Source organism: Gekko japonicus, unplaced genomic scaffold (genome assembly GCF_001447785.1).
Source record: "Gekko japonicus isolate JY-2015 unplaced genomic scaffold, Gekko_japonicus_V1.1 scaffold1907, whole genome shotgun sequence".
Lineage (NCBI taxonomy): Eukaryota > Metazoa > Chordata > Lepidosauria > Squamata > Gekkonidae > Gekko > Gekko japonicus.
Window position 1 is genome coordinate 285,781 of NW_015177071.1, and position 19,531 is coordinate 305,311.

Below are 19,531 nucleotides of genomic sequence, written 5' to 3' on the forward strand. Positions count from 1 at the left end.
TAGCCGGAGCTGCAGCCGACATGATGCCGCATCAGGATGGCCTGCCGAAGGAAGCTGCCGACTGGGAGACCTGCTTCAGGGCACCGGATAATTCGACACTCGAGGTCACTGAAAGAAGCCAACAAGATCGGCTAACCCTGCTGCCTGGGTGCTGGTAGGAAGCCCCGCCCCCTATGTACTATGTGGCCTTAGGTAGGTTAAAAACTGAATTTGGAACCCCTATGTAAACCACTCAGAGACCCTTCGGGGTTAGGAGCGGTATATAAATCGAATGTAAATAAATAAATAAAATAAACTCAGCTTAGAGGGAACACTGGTCATGATACATCAAAGCGAAAAGACAACATCAAAACGGGAGAGAGACAAGAAGGGGGCACTCTTAGTGATCCTCGGGCCCTGGGCGACAATCCAGGACGGGGCCCCAGAACCACGGGGCTTACAGTTGCCAACCTCCAGATGGCACCTGGAGATCGCTTGCGATTAGAAATGATGACCCAGATTAGTTCCCTTGGAGAAAATGGCTGCTTCGGAGGGTGGGCCCTATGGCATTAGACACCGAAGAAGCCCCTCGCCAGACTCCAACCCCCCCCCCCAAAAAAATCTCCAGGTATTTTCCAACACAGAGCCGGCAACCCTGGATGAGTCAGTGCGTCATCTGCATACTGGGGACAAACCAGGCCAGTCTCCAGATGACCTTACCCAGCAGCTTTGTGTAGATGTTAAAGAGCACAAGGGACAAGCTGGAAGCTTGCAGGACCCCATAGTCCAATAGGCTGATCAACAGTCCCCCAGCACCACCTTCTGAAACCTACCCTCCAACTCAGGCTTTGGAAATTCCTATCGATTTGAGTGCGGTTTCTGGGGAGAGTGGAGTTTAGGGAGGGGAGGGAGCTGAGCAGGGATGTGATGATACCAGGCCTGTAGCTATGGTGGGGCTTTGGGGGGCTCCGTCCCCTTTCTTAAGGGCACAGCCCAACAAGAATTTCTCCTGTAAATGCTTTTTTCAAACATTCTAAAACTAGATTTTAAAGATTTAAAGACTAAATTTCAAAGGCATGTGCTCCTTTAAGCAGACTGGGGTGCTGTAGTTGACTGACTCCAGCAATGAACAAGGGGGTGGAGTAGGTGGCCTCTGGGATCTCTTCTAACTCTATGTCAAGAAACTGGTCTCCTTTAAGGGAGTTTTTCTGCCTAAATGTTAGCTTTCTTGAGTATAGAAGTCATTGTTCCCACCTGCTGGCTTGTTATCAGAATTGTTGCTTAGGCTTGCAGAAGTGATTAACTCGCAGCAGCTGAGAACTGTCATCTAAAGTGGTTGACAGCTTGCAGTTTAGAGATCTATCCTAGTAACAGCTTTCTATTGGCTAAATGGCTTTTCTTTCTGCACTGAGAACTTCAGTCCAACTAGAAAAAAAAATTGCCCCACAAGCTATAAAATCCTGGCTACAGGTCTGCAAGTACTTGGAAGAGCAATCTCCAAGGGATACCAGGGCCAGGACACAGGCAGGTAATAGCAAAGCCACCTCTCTGAAACATCCTCACTAGGGGTCGCCAAAAGTCCCCATGACTTCCAGGTTTGCAAGCACACACACAAACTCCCCTCCAAAAATACCAAAAAAAGGAGAAATAATATTGACATATTTTTTAAAAAATTCTTTTTTTTTACTTCATTTTGGGAGAAAATCCCACAGTATTGTAAAAACAGAACAACAGAGAGAGACACTTGGCATGCAGAAATTAGTTTTCAACATTCCATTTGATTAGTGGCAGCTGATTCGGCACACGGTATTACAAAGATTTATTCTTTTTTCATCTTTTTGTCCTCAAAACAGGTCAATCAGAATCTTGAAATTAATGCCAGATTAAAAACTGGTCCGTGCAGAGTGAAAACGAATCAGGCAACAGAAATGGGTACTATTTATAAACTAGAAACATCTGAGGACTTCTCTTTTTCACATTGTAACATTACAAGGAAGCAGTTATTTTACACTGGGTAAACGATTATCCCCGTTAACATTTTTTTTAAATCGGCGCATAAACGAAAGGGAGCTGGTTATGTTTTGAATGACAGCCCAGCTAAAAAACAATGGGTTATTTTCACAGCCTTACTGCAAATCTGGGAAGAGTGAAAACTGCAAGTTAACAGACTCTCAGCTCAGTTCACCAATGGAAAAACAACACAGTGGTACAGAGAGGGGTGATACCGAGGACAAGGCTCAAACCCCGTTAAACAGCCCAAATTACTAGGGAGTCAGTTAAGGCAGAACTAAATGCTACAAGAAACACGGGACTGCCGCCAGAAATGGCAGACGTTCTCTTGAGTTCTCAGCTATAACGTTTCGTACGGCTTAACAGGATGCAGTTCTCTACTTGGCTCACTGGCTCCTGCTGATGGGGGAAGACACACCATAAAGACTTGAGTTTAAAGGAAGGGATGAGCTACAACCACACAGGGATGCCCTTTTTGGCAGCAGCCCTGTGTTCCTTTGTAGCATCAAGTTTGACTCTCAGTGTGCACCCGGTTTTCGTGTTCAGGAGTCACCAACGACATGCACCGGACCTAGCTGAAGGTGGATTGAGGGGCAGGAACTAATGTTTTTAACAGATGAGGTAGAAGCCAACTTCGGCTGAACCAACAAGGCCAAGGCATCTTCTGATGCAGCTATGAGGCAGCAAAGGTATAATAATGACCCATATTTTTGTGCAGAATGAAGACACACCCTCTGCCTCTCACGCAGGAGCTTCGAAGGAAGACAGAAAACAGCCCACATTTTGCAACATGATTCACTGTGCCTCTCAGCTAGAGAAGCAGTTAATCACAGGCTTCCCCTGCTTGGACGCTAAGGGCCCTTGGGTCTAGTCTATTGGACAACTTGGCAGGGACCTCTCTTTGCAATGATGCCAGCATTAACTCCAAAGAACCTGCCCCACAGAAGCCTTGTTTGGTCTGTAATCCAGCCATGGAAATATCAACCCTCACCCTAAAGATCCCACCCCCTGTGCGCCTCCCAGAACCTGCCACTCACACTGGATGCGCACAACAGAGCTGACTCACTGCCTTTAATCAAGGAATTAGCACAGAAAACCCTTACAGCTTTATTATTGTACCAAAAAAGGGGGGAGTGGGGGATAAAAATATAATATAATATATATATATGTATATATTAAACCGCTATTTAAAGTACATACCCTAGTCATAAATAACTGAACACTTTTTCTGCCATTGCAAAATTACTTCTCAAGATCTTCAAATCACATCAGCATTGTGGTAAACAAAAAACAAACAACCAAAACAAACAAACAAACAAACATGGTCTCTGTGTCGTATTAAGCTGTGCGTGACAAAACAACACAGATTTGGATTCGATTGCACAATGCGCAGCTAGTTCTCAGTTCTCCGGTGCTGAAAGGGCAATTTTCACTTAGCCCTCTTTCACCCACGAGAGCCCTGCGTACGCCTGAAGATTCCACTTGGGTACGTGGAAGAGGCGGGTGAGATTTGAAGGCCGTTCTTTGTGTCTGGCCACGTTTCCCATCCACGGAAGGGTGGGGAGTCCTTCGAGATGATCCATTTCTTCGGCTTCTGAACGCAATCTTACTGCCTCTCACATAAACAGAAACCTAGTCCCACGCCGGACATGCAAAGTTGTGCAAGGGTTCCGTTCTTAACGACTCTTCCATCATTCTGCTGACAGCCGCCGCTGGCTGCGGAGCAGGCAGGAGTTGGCGCTTCCATTGTGAGAAGCAGTTACGGACACTGCAGGAGCCGTCCTACCACCACATCCCTCATCCACGGTCTCCAATCCACAGGAAGGAGCACGGTCAGAGCGACTATAAGGTCCGGACAGCCACAGGGTACAGGAGCGACAAGTGTTCCGCTCCTTTGATCGGGAGCTTTTTCGCAGTGTAGTGATGTATCACTTCCGGAACGCTGTCAAACGGAGGGCTGTTCTGGCCTAAAATGTACTTCTCTTTGGTTTTCGTCAGCTTCATATGCATAAACCCTTGGTTGCTCCTGTGAAAAGGAGAAAGAAAGGAAATGATACGGCATGGAACACATCTGTTTGCAAAGCCAAAATCAGCTTTCAATGAATCTTTTAAGGCACTTAGAAGAGCCACAGAGAGATAAAGGGCGAACACGTAGATTCCCAGAGAAATGAGTGATTTTGCCATTCCCCACATGGAAGAGATAAACCTGACAGCGGGGGGGGGGGGACTCGAGGAAAATGCCAGGTGCCTAATTGAAAACCTTTGCAGTGATAGCACGAGGGATCTCTGGGCTTTGCTTGATTGAAACAAGTTTGCCCTGTCTGTGTTGTGCTAAGTGATACGGAATGTTAACGAACATTCTGAAGGCTACAAAGTAAAAGAAACTGTCGGCGAACAAGGCTTAGAGATGGGCAGCCTGTTGGTGGGAAAGGATGCACAGTGTGGATCTACAGATGAGACTGTGGCTTAGTTCGGACAGTGTGCCAAACCACGGTTAAAGCCACTTAGCCAGGTTTTATCATTGTGTTTGGCTTGACAAATTATAGCTGCATCTGTGGCCCTGCCTCTGGAGGCCGCTGTACCCGGATTGCTGCGCAGGTACTAGAAGGACACAGGCAAGCCGCTTCCCCTGTTGTACGTTTGGGTTTTCAGCGCATCCTTGCATTCTGAGTAGTGCTCACTGTGGCTTGGCATCATTTTTCACTTGAATGTGTCTGTTACGTGTGAGTACAAGAGTGTATTTTGAGAGAATGGGGGCTGCGTGTAGATGTAAATATGGGAAGGGGTCCAAGACTGAAGGGGGAAATGCACACTGAGATTTACAGGTGTACATGCACATAACGTCTGCCAGCCCGCATGAGGTGGGGAGACCCACAGCTTGCTCCATGCAGACATCACACTGAGCCATGGTCAATGCAAACCATGGGTTCCAAAGTCACTTCAAACCAGAGTGTCACATGCCTAGGGTTGCCAGCCCCCAGTTTCCAGCGGGGATTCCCCTACTCTGGGGGGCACTGATCAATGCTCCCTCTAAGCTGCGGAGTCTTGTGAGCAAAAATTCTCCTTTGTGAGCTACTGGCATTAAAGTTGTGAACTGCATAAATCAGTTTGCTCTGGAGCCATCCTTCCTGAGCGAAAACAAAAATGTGTGAGCCGGAGGCTAAAAAACTAAATTCAGCTTAGAGGGAACACTGGCGCTGATCCACCGCTGGCCAGAGAGGAAAGCCCCACCTCCAAACAGGGACATCACCCGGTGATGTCCCAGAAGCAATAACGTCACTTGGAAGGGATGTCATCATGTCGGGGGAGGGGGGGCACACGCTCTAGTTTCTGGGCAAACTCTATGGTTTTGAAGGCAAAAAACCATAGAGTTTTGCCCCAAAACTAGAGCATCACCCCGACGTGATGATGTTGTTTCTGGGTAACATCAGTGCAGTTGCACACACGAAGTATGCATACCAGAAGATCCCTGAGTGGAGCCTGAACCCCCCCCCCCTGCCCGCCAGCAGCCAGGTAGGACCTGGCAACCCTACGCATGCCAGTTTGAGGCCAATCTGCAACCGTGCTTTAGGTATTCTGATGCTAACACTGCCTCATGGTTAAAGAGCTACGTCTGCAGAAGCTACATCCAGGTGGTCAGCTTACACAAAGAGCCTATGTGTAAGAAATGCATGAGAATCTTGTCTGTGTAGAGCAGGTGTGGCCAAACTGCGGCTTGGGAACTGCACGTGGCTCTTTCACACATATTGTGTGCACCCCTGGTAGGGCAGCCGGGGAAGTGAAGGGAAGGCATGCCTCCCCGATCGGTCTTCCCTTCCCCAGCCAGGGTTCCCCTCCCTGGGTAGGTTTGAGATGGGGGGGAGCAGAGAAAGAAAGCAAGTTTAACTTTAAATGAGTTCTTAAAGACACCTCTTCCCTTGCTGGCTGGCTTGGAGAAGGCATTTGTCTCTTTAAATCCCTTCTCCAAGCCAGTTGGCGTGGGGGTGTGTGTCTTGGAAGATGCATTTAAAGTTGTTTTCTTTCCACCTCTCTCTCCCTTCCCGTCATCTATTTTCTTTCTTTCCACTTTCTTTCTTTCCACCTGCCTTCTTTCTTTCTCTCTTACTTCCCTCCCCCCATCTAAAGTTAAATATCATGATCAATATCTGTTTTTACCTCTTTTGTTTTTATTTCTGGCAGTCTCATTTAATGTTAATAAAAAGCAAATTTGCATATTTTCCAATAAAAACATGTGGGTTATATTTGTTCATGTCTTGTGGCTCTCAAACACCTGACGTTTATTCTATGCGGCTCTTACGTTAAGCAAGTCTGGCCACCCCTGGTGTAGAGAAAGGATCTCCCCAGCTGGTGAAGGGGGGAGGGGGTGGTGAGATGCCACAGGATAAGCATTCAGTTCTGCGTCTCAAGTGTCAATGGACAGACCATTTTAAGCTGAGAACGGCTTTTCTTCCTTCTGAAATTGCCCGAGATTTTCTCTCTCTCTTAAAGTGAATGTTTCCTACGGAAAGCTGAAGCAAATTTCAGGCTCACGTTATTCAGATTTGTTGAGGCAATTTCGTGATGAAATGACCCTTCTCTGCAGAGCAGAAATCACTGCAGGCGCTGTAATTATAGCTCTGGCAAGCTTAAAAAAATCTTGATTTAAATTTCAATTCTTTACAAGAATGATTCTCTTTTGAAACATAATTGCTCTCTAAACGATTTCCTTTAAGCCAAGTGTGACATCTCTAAATACATTATTATGAGCAGATATATTGTTCTGTTCCTTCGGTTCATTATGTGTTTTTTTTCCTCACTCTGCAAGCAAAGGGTTTAGGATTCTGCCACTAAATTAATGGGATTGTTGGAAAAGGTGCATATTAATTCAAGGCTGGAACAGAGCACAGACTCTGTCTGGATGCCTCTAAGGCTCAAAGCTACGGGAAGAAAAGAAGTTATTGGCAGATAATCTCTTTCCATGTTTGCTGTGCTATCGACTGCATAAGGGTCTGGCCTGTGGATCAGCGGCTGGGTCAGCCAGGGATTTCACAAGGGGCCAGGGCGCCAGGAAGTGACTGTCGGGTCCTTGTAGCAAACGGCGGGAGGCTAAGTAAAAAAACGTTCGAGGGCTAGAAATTTTTATTTACAGCATTTGTAAATAAAACATATCCTGCCCTCTCTGACCAATCAGAGCTGCCAAGGCGGCTAACCATTAAAACAGCATAATAAAATATATCACAGAACCAATTAAAAAGCAGAGCTAAAATAGATTGGGTTGCCAGGTCGTCCCCCCGGCCACCGGTGTGTGTGGGGGGGAGTAGGGTTGCCAAATCCATATATATATAAACTGATCTCTGTAGTCCAGAGATAAGCCGTAACTCCAGGAGATCCCCAGGTCCCACCTGGAGGCTGGCGTCTCTAGCACGACAAATTGTGCCATGACAAAGAGTAAGAGGGGCCCCATGCCACCCATCCACCCCTAGAAAATGCGTGTGTGGGGGGCAGAGGATGACCATAGCGGTCGGATAAGTTTATATGGGAACAGGTGGTGCTTAAATTATGCTGGTCCTAAACCATAAAGGCTGTGGTGGCTCAGAGGGTAAGACGCTGAGTTGCAGACCGGAAGATTGATAACTTGGCAGTTCGAGACCCTAGTGCCGCATGACCGAGTGAGCTCCCGTCTCTGGACACAGCGCCTGCCAACCTAGCAGTTTGAAAGCAAGAAATTGCAAGTAGATAAATAGGTACTGCTTTCGGTGGGAAGGTAACAGCGTTCCGTGCGCCTCGGCGTTTAGTCATGCCGGCCACATGACCACGGAAACGTCTTCGGACAGCGCTGGCTCTTTGGCTTGGAAACGCTGGCTCTTGGACAGCGCTGGCTCTTGGCGGTGGCTTGGAAACGGAGATGAGCACCGCCTCCTAGAGTCAGATTTGACTGGCTTTTGAGCAAGGGAAACCTTTACCTTAAACCATAAAAAGGTACTAAATTCTCTAGATTTATTTACAAGGCTACTTCCATAAAGAACAGAGTAGGGTGGATGCTACCCCTTATCCTACCATTCCACCGAGCAAAGTTTGTTCATTTAACTTATGATGATATTTTACCCCTTTAGTTTTAGCTCAGTTTCAAAGGTGTTCCCCCAATCTGAGGAGGCCAAAGTAGGGTTGCCAAATCTGTCTTCGCCGGGAGCGGGGGGGGGCTCCTGGCCGGCGTTGGGGGTGCGCGCGCGCTAAGTGTGTGCGCGCGCTACACTGGGGGTGGGGCCATACAAGGGAAAACCATAGAGTGACCCCGCCCCCAGCGTGCCTGGCGTGCCTACATCACTTGATAGTGACGCGCACGCCGGGGGTGTCGGAAATCGGGGCTTCAAAGTGGGGGATTCCCCGCCCCCCACCCACATTTGGCAGACCCTAGGCCAAAGGCTCTTGTAGGCTGGAGGAAGGCTCTTTGGAGGATGGGTGGATCCAGCCCACTCCCTGACTTATCCTGGATCTGCAAAAAGATGGGGATGACGACACTGGCCCACTGAATTTCTGTCAGTACGGTCCAAAAAGAGAAAACTGTGAGAAATAAACGCTAATACTATATTCAAGAATCAATTTACAATAACAAAAAAGGTAAATAGTATTATTTGGTGAAAGTAGATGGTGGTCTCCAGAATGATCTGCCGTTTTTTAACTTATGATGATATTTTACCCCTTTAAGTTTTGGCTCAGGTTCAAAGGCGTTCCCCCAATCTGAGGATTAACTTATGATGATATTTTACCCCTTTAGTTTTAGCTCAGTTTCAAAGGTGTTCCCCCAATCTGAGGAGGCCAAAGTAGGGTTGCCAAATCTGTCTTCGCCGGGAGCGGGGGGGGGCTCCTGGCCGGCGTTGGGGGTGCGCGCGCGCTAAGTGTGTGCGCGCGCTACACTGGGGGTGGGGCCATACAAGGGAAAACCATAGAGTGACCCCGCCCCCAGCGTGCCTGGCGTGCCTACATCACTTGATAGTGACGCGCACGCCGGGGGTGTCGGAAATCGGGGCTTCAAAGTGGGGGATTCCCCGCCCCCCACCCACATTTGGCAGACCCTAGGCCAAAGGCTCTTGTAGGCTGGAGGAAGGCTCTTTGGAGGATGGGCGGATCCAGCCTACTCCCCGATTTATCCCTGCGCAGTATTTCTGTTACAGAATGGCACCATGGTAGGAGAGTCCTGCAAAACCGTCACAGAATTCACGGGACATCTTCCTGATACTAGCCTTTTCTCATACCATTGTATTTTCTGCTTTTATTGATGTAGTACCAGGCTGGGATTACACTTGCCACAATCACATGGAGGAGCTCAGAACAGGAGAAGCGTCGTTCTCAATGCGGAGAGTCACATTCTCTTAGCCTGAGCACCTGGATCTGCAAAAAGATGGGGATGACGACACTGGCCCACTGAATTTCTGTCAGTACGGTCCAAAAAGAGAAAACTGTGAGAAATAAACGCTAATACTATATTCAAGAATCAATTTACAATAACAAAATAGGTGAACATTATATTTGGTGAAAGTAGACGGTGGTCTCCGGCAATGTTCCTTCTAAGCTGTGGAGTATTGTGAGCAAAAATTCTACCTTGTGAGCTACTGGCATTAAAGTTGTGAGCAGGTAGTTTGGCTACTGCATAAATTAGTTTGTCCTGGAGCCATCCTCCCTGAGCTAAGACAAAAATGTGTGAGCTGGAGGCTAAAAAACTGTGAGCTAGCTCACACTAACTCAGCTTAGAGGGAACACTGGTCTCCGGAATGATCTGCCGTTCTGACAAACGATCTTCTTCCGAACAAGGATGTATACATAAACTGTGTTTCAACAATTCATTTCTCTTGGTGATGTATCAAAAGTATCACTGTTGATTCACTCCATTATGATACTATGCTTACTATTCCGATTCTTGAATATATTATTAGCGTTTATTTGTCACAGTTTTTTCTTTTTCCGCTGGTCTATTGACTGTGCCCATCCTTGTGACTATTTGTAGTATGGTCCAAAAAACATAAATGACAAGAAGACAATGCCTATGCCTAGACTGAGATATGTGGCAAAATGCCATGGGTCACGCAATAGGGCTTGTGCTGCACATGTCACTGTGGGTAGGCATGCCACATGATGGTTTGTACGTTGCATCAGAAACATAAGTTTAGGCTGAACATTAGGGGAAAGTCCCACATTAAAAAGGATAAGCAATAATACAAATCAGGCCAATTAGCTGCACAATCTGCTTCAACTGAGGTTTTTCTGGGCTCCACAAATAATGGACTGACTTACTGCTGGTGGAATGAGCTGCCAAGACACAGCTGAGTTATGGCGACCCTCTAAGGTTTTCGAGGCAAGAGACAAACAGCGGTGGTTTGCCATTGGCTGCCTCTGCGTTGCAACCCGGGGCTTTCGTGGGGGTCTCCCATCCAAGTACTAACCAGGGTCAACCCTGCTTAGCTTCTGAGATCTGACAAGATCCGTGTAGCCTGGGGTGGCTGCGTCCTGCCCCGTTCCTTGTAACGTGTTGGGTCACTCAGCTTGCCTCATGTCTTTGTCAAGCCAGGCATTTCTCTGCCCCCGTTGCACACTTTGGGGGCTGATGAACTCCAGTCATAGAATCATAAGAGTTGGAAGGGGCCATACAGACCATCTAGTCCAAAGATGGCCTGTCACAGGTAAGGGACATTACAGGCAACGGGAAATCAGGGTAGGACTCAACACAACAGGCTCACAACTTCTGTAACATGCAGGCCTGGCTCTGAAGAATCGTGCCAAGTGCAACGGGTAATTCAGCTGCTCTGCCTTCCAGTTTCTTAAATACTCCTATACATGAAAAGAAAGAGAGGGGAGCCCACCCCCCAATTTGTCTCAGTCCTTTTAGCCCTTGCATCTAAAAAATGAGAAATAAGGGTCTTCTGCTGCTCGAGATTCGTGAATCAATGAGCTTCTAAGGGTACAAAAGGAAAGGACCCCCCCCTTTTATTTCTGGAGTTTTAAACTCTGGGTGTCTTCTTAACAGAAAGAAAACTAAGTGGCTTTCCTCTGGAAGAAGCAAGAGTCCAGCCGTAGCACCTTAAAGTCTAACAAAATTTGTGGCAGGATATGAGTTTTCGTGAGCCACTGCTCACTGAAGATATCTGAAGAAGTGGGCAGTGACTCACGAAAGCTCACCCCCAGCCACAAATTTTGTGAGTCTTTAAGGTGCTGCTGGACTCTTGCTCTTTTCTACTGCTACAGATGGACTAACGCGGCTGCCCGTCTTGATCTTCCTCTGGAAAGACTCCTTAGTCTAATGTGAAGGTGACAGTGTCCGAAGAGGGGGGAAAACACCCCTCTCTATGCCTTCTGCCAACACAAGTGCAACCAAGGTGGAAATCCACCCCTACTGGTGCAAGCAGAGTGTTATTTAAGCAACAAGACAAAAGCTTGTATCTTTACCTGGAAGTCTTCCACAGCCGTGGCCTGGCTGCCATGTATTGCCAAACTCTGATCCAGGCATCTTCCTACACAGGTGAAACCTGCCCTTCCGCCCTGTTTCACCATGTTTCCCATCATGCCCAGTTCCCAGTGCCAATAGTTTGTCCCTGGCAGATTGCCACAGGTGTTGTGGGCTGCTGGGCCAAGGAGTATCCACCTGCTACTTCAACCGCTGACCCTCTGTGCTTTGCGATGAGTACTTCTGCCACAGGGATGGGATGGAGAGGTGCTTTCCAAAAGCGGCGAATGCTAGTTTTCTGCAGCCCCTCCAAGCTGCGCTCCCTGAACTTTATTACTGCAATTGGATCTCTGCACAGGTGCCGAGGATGTGCACAGCTGTGTGTGCCTGTTTGCTTTAGAAGACACGCCGAAAGGTTACAAGTACAGTCAAATGAATGTTCCACTAAAAGCGTAATGGGAAATTGCTAATTAAAAAGAGGCTTGTAAATACCTCCCGGGATTCTCTAAGAATCACTTCCAGGCACTGTGGTGGATTGGAAAGAGAGCAGATTTTCCTCTTCTCCTTCCGGCCAACCTGCCGCAATGTGTGGTCTGGCATCAAAACATTTTTGTGGGCTGGTAAGGGGTGTGTGAACTTCACACACATTCAAGCATGACAAACGCCATTAAGAGCAGGTTTGGAAAAATAAGGACAGAGAGAGACCGGGCATTTGGGGTTTTCTCCCCCCCCCCCCCCAAGGCAAGCAAAACAGCAGCAGGCCAGCACTTATTTTGACGCAAGAGGCAAACCTGAAGGTATCCGTTGGAGAAGCTGGCAGAAAGGAAATCCAGCCTGGAATGATGACGGAGGTGGAGGAAATGGCCTACCTGATAAGGGCAGAATTGCAAACCCTCTTGGAGGCAAAAAAAAGAGACTGACTCAACGAACGTATGAAATCTCCCTTCATTTTGCAATTGTCGGAGCAGGTGACTAACATCTGGCAAGGCCTCGTGAATTCCACTATTATAGACTCGCTGACCTGGGAGATTCATCCTCAAAGATATAACAGAGTGAGATTTCTGTGGGGCTTTTTGTGAGCAATTACAAAAAAACCCCTCAGGCCCGGTCCACACCTACAGTAAATTTCATGGTAACAGTGTTCCTGGACTGTACTACTTGGAAACTATGAAAAAGGGGGACAGCATGCTTGAATGCTCCCAATATATTAATGAGCCCCTTCCACCCAAAACTTGCACATCTGGTTCTGTCTTAGTCTTCTCCCAACATGCTAATTTCAGTGTCAAGTAGGGGTGTGCTTTTGGTTTATCCAACCTCCCCCTGCCAAATACCTTACTGGTATTTGTTGGGTTTTTTTAAAGCTGAAAATAAATTAGAGATTCTTTTCAGCTACCAATATAGCTGAGCCCAAATATAAACCAATATTATTTGGCTTTTATTTGGGCGTGGCTTGGAGAATGCATTTAAAGAGACCATGGTCTTTTTAAATGCCTTCTGACTTCACTTGGTGAGTCACGCTGCAGTGGCAGTGGGACGAACTGGCTTGGAGAATGCATTTAAAGAGACCACGGCCTCTTTAAATGCCTTCCTCCATCAAAAGCAATGGAGGATGGGGCACCTTTCTGGGGAACCATAGAATTGGACCCCCTGGTCCAATCTTTTTAAAACTTGGGGGGGGGGTTGTTTTTGTTTTTTTGAGAAGAGTCACCAGCAGCTATGTTTCAAATTTGGTGCCTCTACCTAAAAAAACAGCCGGCCCACAGCCCCAAATACCCCTGGATTGAGTCTCCATTATACCCTACAGGGACTGCTATTAGGGTCCCCATAGAGTATAATGGAGCCCCAAAAATTTGGGTTTCCTGAATATTTCCCAAATTTGAATACCTTACCAGTACTGGGATTCAGGAATATCAGGAAATACTGATATTTTTCGGGTTCAATATACCCAAACTTGCAAAATACCGTTGTTTTTTCTTGCACACCACTAGTGTCAATGGATTTATTTGGGGAAGGGGAGCATTTAAACCTGCAGTCCTTCACTTGCAAGGCTATAGAACAAACTTTGAGTCCAGAAGCACTTTTACATAAGAACAACAAACTTTGAGTCCAGTGGCACTTTTACATAAGAACATTAGAGGATCCGTTTTGGATCAGGCCAGTGGCCCATCGAGCCCAACACTCTATGTCGCACAGTAGCCAAAACCCAGGTGCCATCAGGAGGTCCACCAGCGGGGTCAGAACTCCAGAAACCCTCCCAGTGCCCCCCCCTTAAAGCACCTTTAAGACCAACAAAGTTTAATTCTGGGTATAAGCTTTAGTGTGCAAGCACACTTCTTCAGATACACACTGCAAGGCAATGTGGAGCAATCCACGAATGGTTTTACAAGCTGAGGACTGTCCTACAGACTGAGTTAACCATCACGCAATCACATTTTAGGTGGTAGCTAATACATTTCATCAAGATATCAAGCTGGATCAACAGCAGTCTCTGTGGACAAATGTTACACTCTTGCGATAAGGGATCTTTATAAGGTCACCTGGTCTCCAAGAGCGATTTGGCAATGCTGCGCTGCCATGCGACTTCACACAGGTACAACACCTCAGAGCCAAAAGACTGAGTCAGAAAGGTGACCTCAGCAGTTGCACGTGGAACTGGGCTGTGATGCAGATGACAAAGGGGGGGGGGAGATGAGACACACCAAGAAAGAATAATAATTCCCAGTCTGGCTGATTAATTTCAGAATGCTGGCAAAATAATGATTTCTGTAGCCTGCTTAAATATTATTCATTGATAGTTATATCCCTGCACTGGACGAGTCAGATCAAATCTTTCAGGAGCCAGTCCCAGAGCAGTTGAAATGATGCCAGCCACTGACACCAGGCTAGGCAATTAAGAGCAGATGGGATAACTTGCAACCCACTGTACTAACCATCTGCTCGGGACTATTTATTAAAAGGTGGCATACATTTCCTTGTGGTCAAGGAAATGGCAAGAGACGCGCCACACTCTTTGCAATGTGCATGTCTGTTTTTTGATGCCTGAGTGTACACACTTAGAGGGAAGAAGAAGAGAGAAGAGATTGGATTTATGCCCCGCCCTTCACTCGGAGTCTCAGAGAGCCTTACAAACTCCTTCCCCTCCCCACGACAGACACCCAGTGAGGTAGGTGGGGCTGAGAGAGCTCTTTCAAGAACTGCTCTATTCAAGAACACCTCTGACAGAACTATGGCTTGCCCAAGGTCATCCAGCAGCAGCAAGTGGAGGAGTGGGGAATCAAACCTGGTTCTCCCAGATTAGAGTCCACGTACTTAACCACTACACCAAACTGGCTCAAAAGAACAAAAGTGTGAGCATGCAAAACATACACGTATCATGCATTTAGCAAGACGTTGTGACGGGGGCGCACTCCCGCAGTGCTGGAGTGTATGCTGGTTGGGACATGAAATGGCCCAGAGTAAATGTGGCTTTGAGAACTTCAAAAGTCACAAGAAAGGAGACGACTGTGACTCAAAAGGCTTGCCTCTTCCACTGACTCTCATGAGGCTGATGCAAAAAGACAGCCCTGCCCGTGAGCACCGATATCCAAGAGCCATTTCACATGACCAAACTGGCGCCAAACTGCCAGGTAGCAAGAGCTTTCCTGGAAAAGATGCTGAAAACGACTATAAAGTGGCCCTTGCCGGTTTCAGGGAGCCCTTCCAAGGTTCAGCCGCCAGCTCTTCCCCGAAGAGCCTCCAGAAACAACCCTGTCGACTCAGACAGTTTCAACAAAGCCAGAATAAGAACGAGAACAAAAGCGTCAGCCGAGGCTCTTGATAGGGGTATAAGTGGCTGCCTTGTTCGCTGATACCCCTTTGCAGATGAAGAAGCGAGAAACAATTAAAAGAGGGCTCTGGAACAAACAACCTGCTCAATTATCCCACCGAGCTGCAGAAGGAAAGATAATTACCTCCTCTTTTGTGGGAGGAAAATGGGGGGGGGGGGGATGCCCCCCCCCCCGCCACTGTAACAAACAGAAAATTTCTCATCAAGAGGATTATCAAATGCTCCCTGTTACACAGACCTCCCCCCCCCCTCCTATAATGGGAACCATCCCCTTCCTTATAATCAAGGCATTTAATAATACATCACACATCTTCACAGCTGCTGGGCCGTATCGCCTACAGCGGAGCGTTGCTTCCTAAGACCTCCTTACTTTTGGGTTGTAATTGCTTAATGCATTTTTCATGAAGAGCACAGGGTAATAGTTATGTTAAATGGCCTCCTTTCTCTCCCCCCCCCCTCCCCCCCCCCCCAGTGAAAAAATGACTTTAAAACACTCCCATGTAACATTTATGCAATTGCAGGCAGAGTGAGCGGACCAGTGATTACCAGCCTATTACTTGGAATCCCAATGCATTGTCAGGTTCACTTCATCTTAAGAGAAGGAGAAAAAGAATCCTGTTGCCGCCACCCCCCCCAATCAGAATACAAGCTGATTTCTCTCTGCTAAGCCACAATTATCCGACGGCTGCTGCTCGGCTCCATCACGGTCAGAAGCTGCTTGGGACAATCACCGTCTCGAATCACAGTCACCGGCCTAGTTAACTCCGGGGCGCCTCTGCACGGATTGTCAGGATCACAGGCAAGCCCCCTCAGCTTCAGAGGAAATCGAAAGCCAGTGTTAAAGTGAAGAAAATTGAATCTACGTTGCTTTTAAAATGTGGGCGTATCTAGAAAGGTCCATGGACCATGCCTGTGTTGTCACTGCAGAAGAAATTGCTCGTAACCCCGCTGCTGTGTCAGACACAAGAGTTACTTGGAGGAGGGGCATCCGAAAGGCTAATGGCAGAACTGCAGGTCGTGCTAAACTTGAGGCTGCCGCTGAAAAGAAGCAACCCTGTGTCAAGATCTCCTTAATCTTCATATGAAATTAAGTAAGGTTTATTTATATCCTTTCCCCACCTCTGTTTCATAACACTGGCTGTTACTAGTTATTATTATTACTATTATTATCGTATGGCAGTGTGTGCAGAATAGCCAGGAGATCCTAAGGTTGTCTGGCAGCTAGACATTTCTAGTTATGCACCACTAAGTGGCGAGCTAGACTTGTTTTTAAGGCAAGAGATGTTTCAGAGGTGGTTTGCCATTGCTGGCCTCTGCGTCACAACCCTGGCATTCCTTGGAGGTTGCCCTTCCAAATACTAGCCAAGGCTGACCCTGCTTAGCTTCTGAGATCTGACAAGACTGGGCTAGCCGGGGCTATCCAGGTCAGGGCGCTGTTATTAGTAATGTAGGAAGATACCACAAGTCTGACTTAATATCATTTGGGAAGTGGGTAGGTAGGTGGGAGAATACTTGACACACAGCTGCCATTTTTAGCGGCAGCCACATACCCAATTTTTTGTGTCGCCCCACCCTCACAGGGCAAGCTGGAAAGTTCGAGATTAAAATTTTGACTAAGACACTGTTCTTTCAGTTTTTCGTACCCCATTATCAAGCTGTGCATAACCGTACTGGCTGATCTTACAAGGAATTCTGTAAGAGTTACTAGCCCATGTGATAAGCAATGAAAATAGGATACACGTTATTCTTGTGCTGCTGCTGCTGAAGACTTTGCACACCACCACCACCACCACCACCAACAACAACAGGGTAATGTCTTCTTTCAGTTGATGAAGAATATCCAGTTTTTGTGGATAGACCCACATGCAACTTTTCTTTTGTAAAAAGTCCCTGATTTGGATGACTACAATAATAATCTCTATCAATACAAATGATGTTAAGGGTTGGACTAGGATCCAGGAGACTCAGGTTCAGATCCCTGCTCTGCCATGGAAGCTCGCTGGGGGACCTCGGGCCAGTCACACACTCTCAGCTTAGCCTACCTCACAAGGTTGTTGTGAGGATAAAAGGGGGGGGAGAGGAGAATGATGCAAGCCACTTTGGGTCCCCATTGGGGAGGAAAGCCGGGTATAAATAGCTAAGTAAAATGTAAAAAACCAAGCCCTGAAATCTCTGGTGTCACGAAGTCTAAAATGCATGGACCAAAACCTCCTGCCTGCCACTGTGATGAGAAACGATTTCTATGTCCTTTTCAGCTTTCTTCTTGTTATTCCTCTATGATGCCCACTGCTGTGACATATGAGACATTTCCCAGTGATATATTTCCATCATGAGAAAAGAGTGATGGAAATCAGGAGGCTTTTCCAACTTATTCTCCTCCTGTCTCTCCCGAAAACTAGACTGACATTTCTATTCGCTCAATTCATTTATTTCCCTGATTCTATAGCTTTCCTCTTGCTCAGTAAAATTCTGTGCCTGGCATGAGAATGCAGCTAGGTCACCCCAACGGGATAGCCTCCAATTAACTAAATGGCAATCGTTTCTCTTACTTGAAAGGGGGGGAAAAAGAACGAGTATAAGTGAGAGCCCTTTTTTTAAAAAAACACAGAAGATGGGAGAGCAAAAGAGATGGGAGTTTCAACACACAGCTGAGATAGCTTAGTGGGAATTCAGAACTTCTTTTGCCAAGTTTTGTAGACCCCATCAGACATATCAAGCAGTGACTACACACACACACACACGCACACACACAGAGGCCTGGATACATCAAAATTATTTGCCGCCATTCACCCCCTGCCCAAATCCTCAAATTAAGGGTTCCTTGCAAAATGCAGTTCCCTTTCTGCTAGTGTCGTCAAGTCCCTCCTGGCAACTGGCAGGGGATGTGGGGTAGACTTACAGGAACAGGAGGGAGGTCCACGCTAAATTGCTGGTGACGTGGCAACGTCACTTCCGTCACGTAGCGATGTTATCATGCTGTGACACTGCAGTGACACTCTGGCATTGTGGGGAAAAAATTCTACGGTAAAAATGGCTTCTCCTGTAGGGTTTTTTGCTCACATACCAGAGAGTCATTGCAACGGCACCGACATGATGATGTCATTTCCGGTACATGCTGGAACTGATGTTGCCACCTTGCCTGTGATCAGGGCTGGCTCACCCACCAGGTGAACTAGGCATTCACCTAGAGCGCTAGGCCCTGCATGGGGCGCTGAACTGCGCCTCCCCCCTCATCCTCCACGCCCTCCGTCTGGGATCTGCCTGGGGAGCTGCTCGCCGTACTCCCCTCCACCGCCTCCTCCTCCTGCCAACCCGCTCGGCCTCCTCTTCCCGGCTCTGCGGCATCCTTTCCCCACCTGGATGGGAGTCCCCGCTGGCCCTAGGGATCTGCATGGCCGCTGGGGGGGGGGGGGTTTCCAGCCCTCTCCTTCCCGGACAAATGCCTCAGCCTTCTCCCCTGGACTTACTGGCCAAGCCACCGCCGCTCTCTCACCGCTCCGCTCCCTCCCAGGGGCACTCCGAAGAGCCCTCTCCCTGCGCCCGGCCTCGTGATGCGTGGGCGGCGGCGACACTGCTGCTTTCAGCTGGGCCTGGCCATTGATGGGAGGCAGCCAAGGGTCACCATCCGCTGCGGTGCTCTGCAGCTGTTCCAGGCTGGCTGCATTTTGGGCTGCCTCTGCCAGCCGCGTTGCAGCAGCAGGAGCCGCTGGCGGCTGCCCTGTGCCGGGGAGCCTTGGCTCGGCTGGCTTGGGGGGGAGGCTTGCCCACAGGATGCAGAAGCCACCAAGGGGAGCTGGAGAGCAGCAGTGGCCACTGTGGCGGGGAAGTGAGAGAAGCTGCGGGCGGGAAAGGAAGGGTGCGGGAAGGTCGGCCGGCCTACCAACCACCGGGGCGCAGCGCCCAGGGACGAGGGGCACTCGCTTTGTTCCGACTAACCATGTGTGTGTGGGTGCTGGGCTGTAAGGAGGAAGAGCCTCTGAGCGCGTGCAGTCTGACTTAAAGAGACCGCGGCAGCTGTCTGGCTGCCGCCGACCCTGAGTTTGGGGAGCCGGGAGGAGAGGCAGGGAAACCAGCCGCTCTAGGGCAGGAAGAGGAGGGGATCTTCCGCAGGACTGGAGGTCTGGCAAGGAGCGCCCCCTCCCCCTCCTCGGGACTCTGGCTCCAGGGGTAGGAGAGGGTGGGCAAGGAGGCGGCCAGCTGGGAGGTCTGCAGGCCCCACCGGGAGGTTGGCATCTGCGCTCGCCTAGGGCGCAGGAACACCTCGAGCTGGCCCTGCCTGCAACATAGCCTGCGGTTTCCCT

At 48.3% G+C, this 19,531-nt stretch overlaps 1 protein-coding gene across 1 annotated transcript in view; it reads right to left on the bottom strand.

The window, feature by feature from the left end:
• Window positions 1-1,731: 1,731 nt before the first annotated feature.
• LOC107124724 (SH2 domain-containing adapter protein B) overlaps window positions 1,732-19,531 on the bottom strand; it is a gene marked incomplete at its 5' end in the record, with an annotated part of 53,355 nt that continues 35,555 nt past the window's right edge. Inside the window, one exon of the mRNA XM_015428222.1 lies at window positions 1,732-4,015. Within this exon, the coding sequence (XP_015283708.1) occupies window positions 3,832-4,015 (184 nt within the window). The remainder of the gene's footprint in view (window positions 4,016-19,531) is intronic.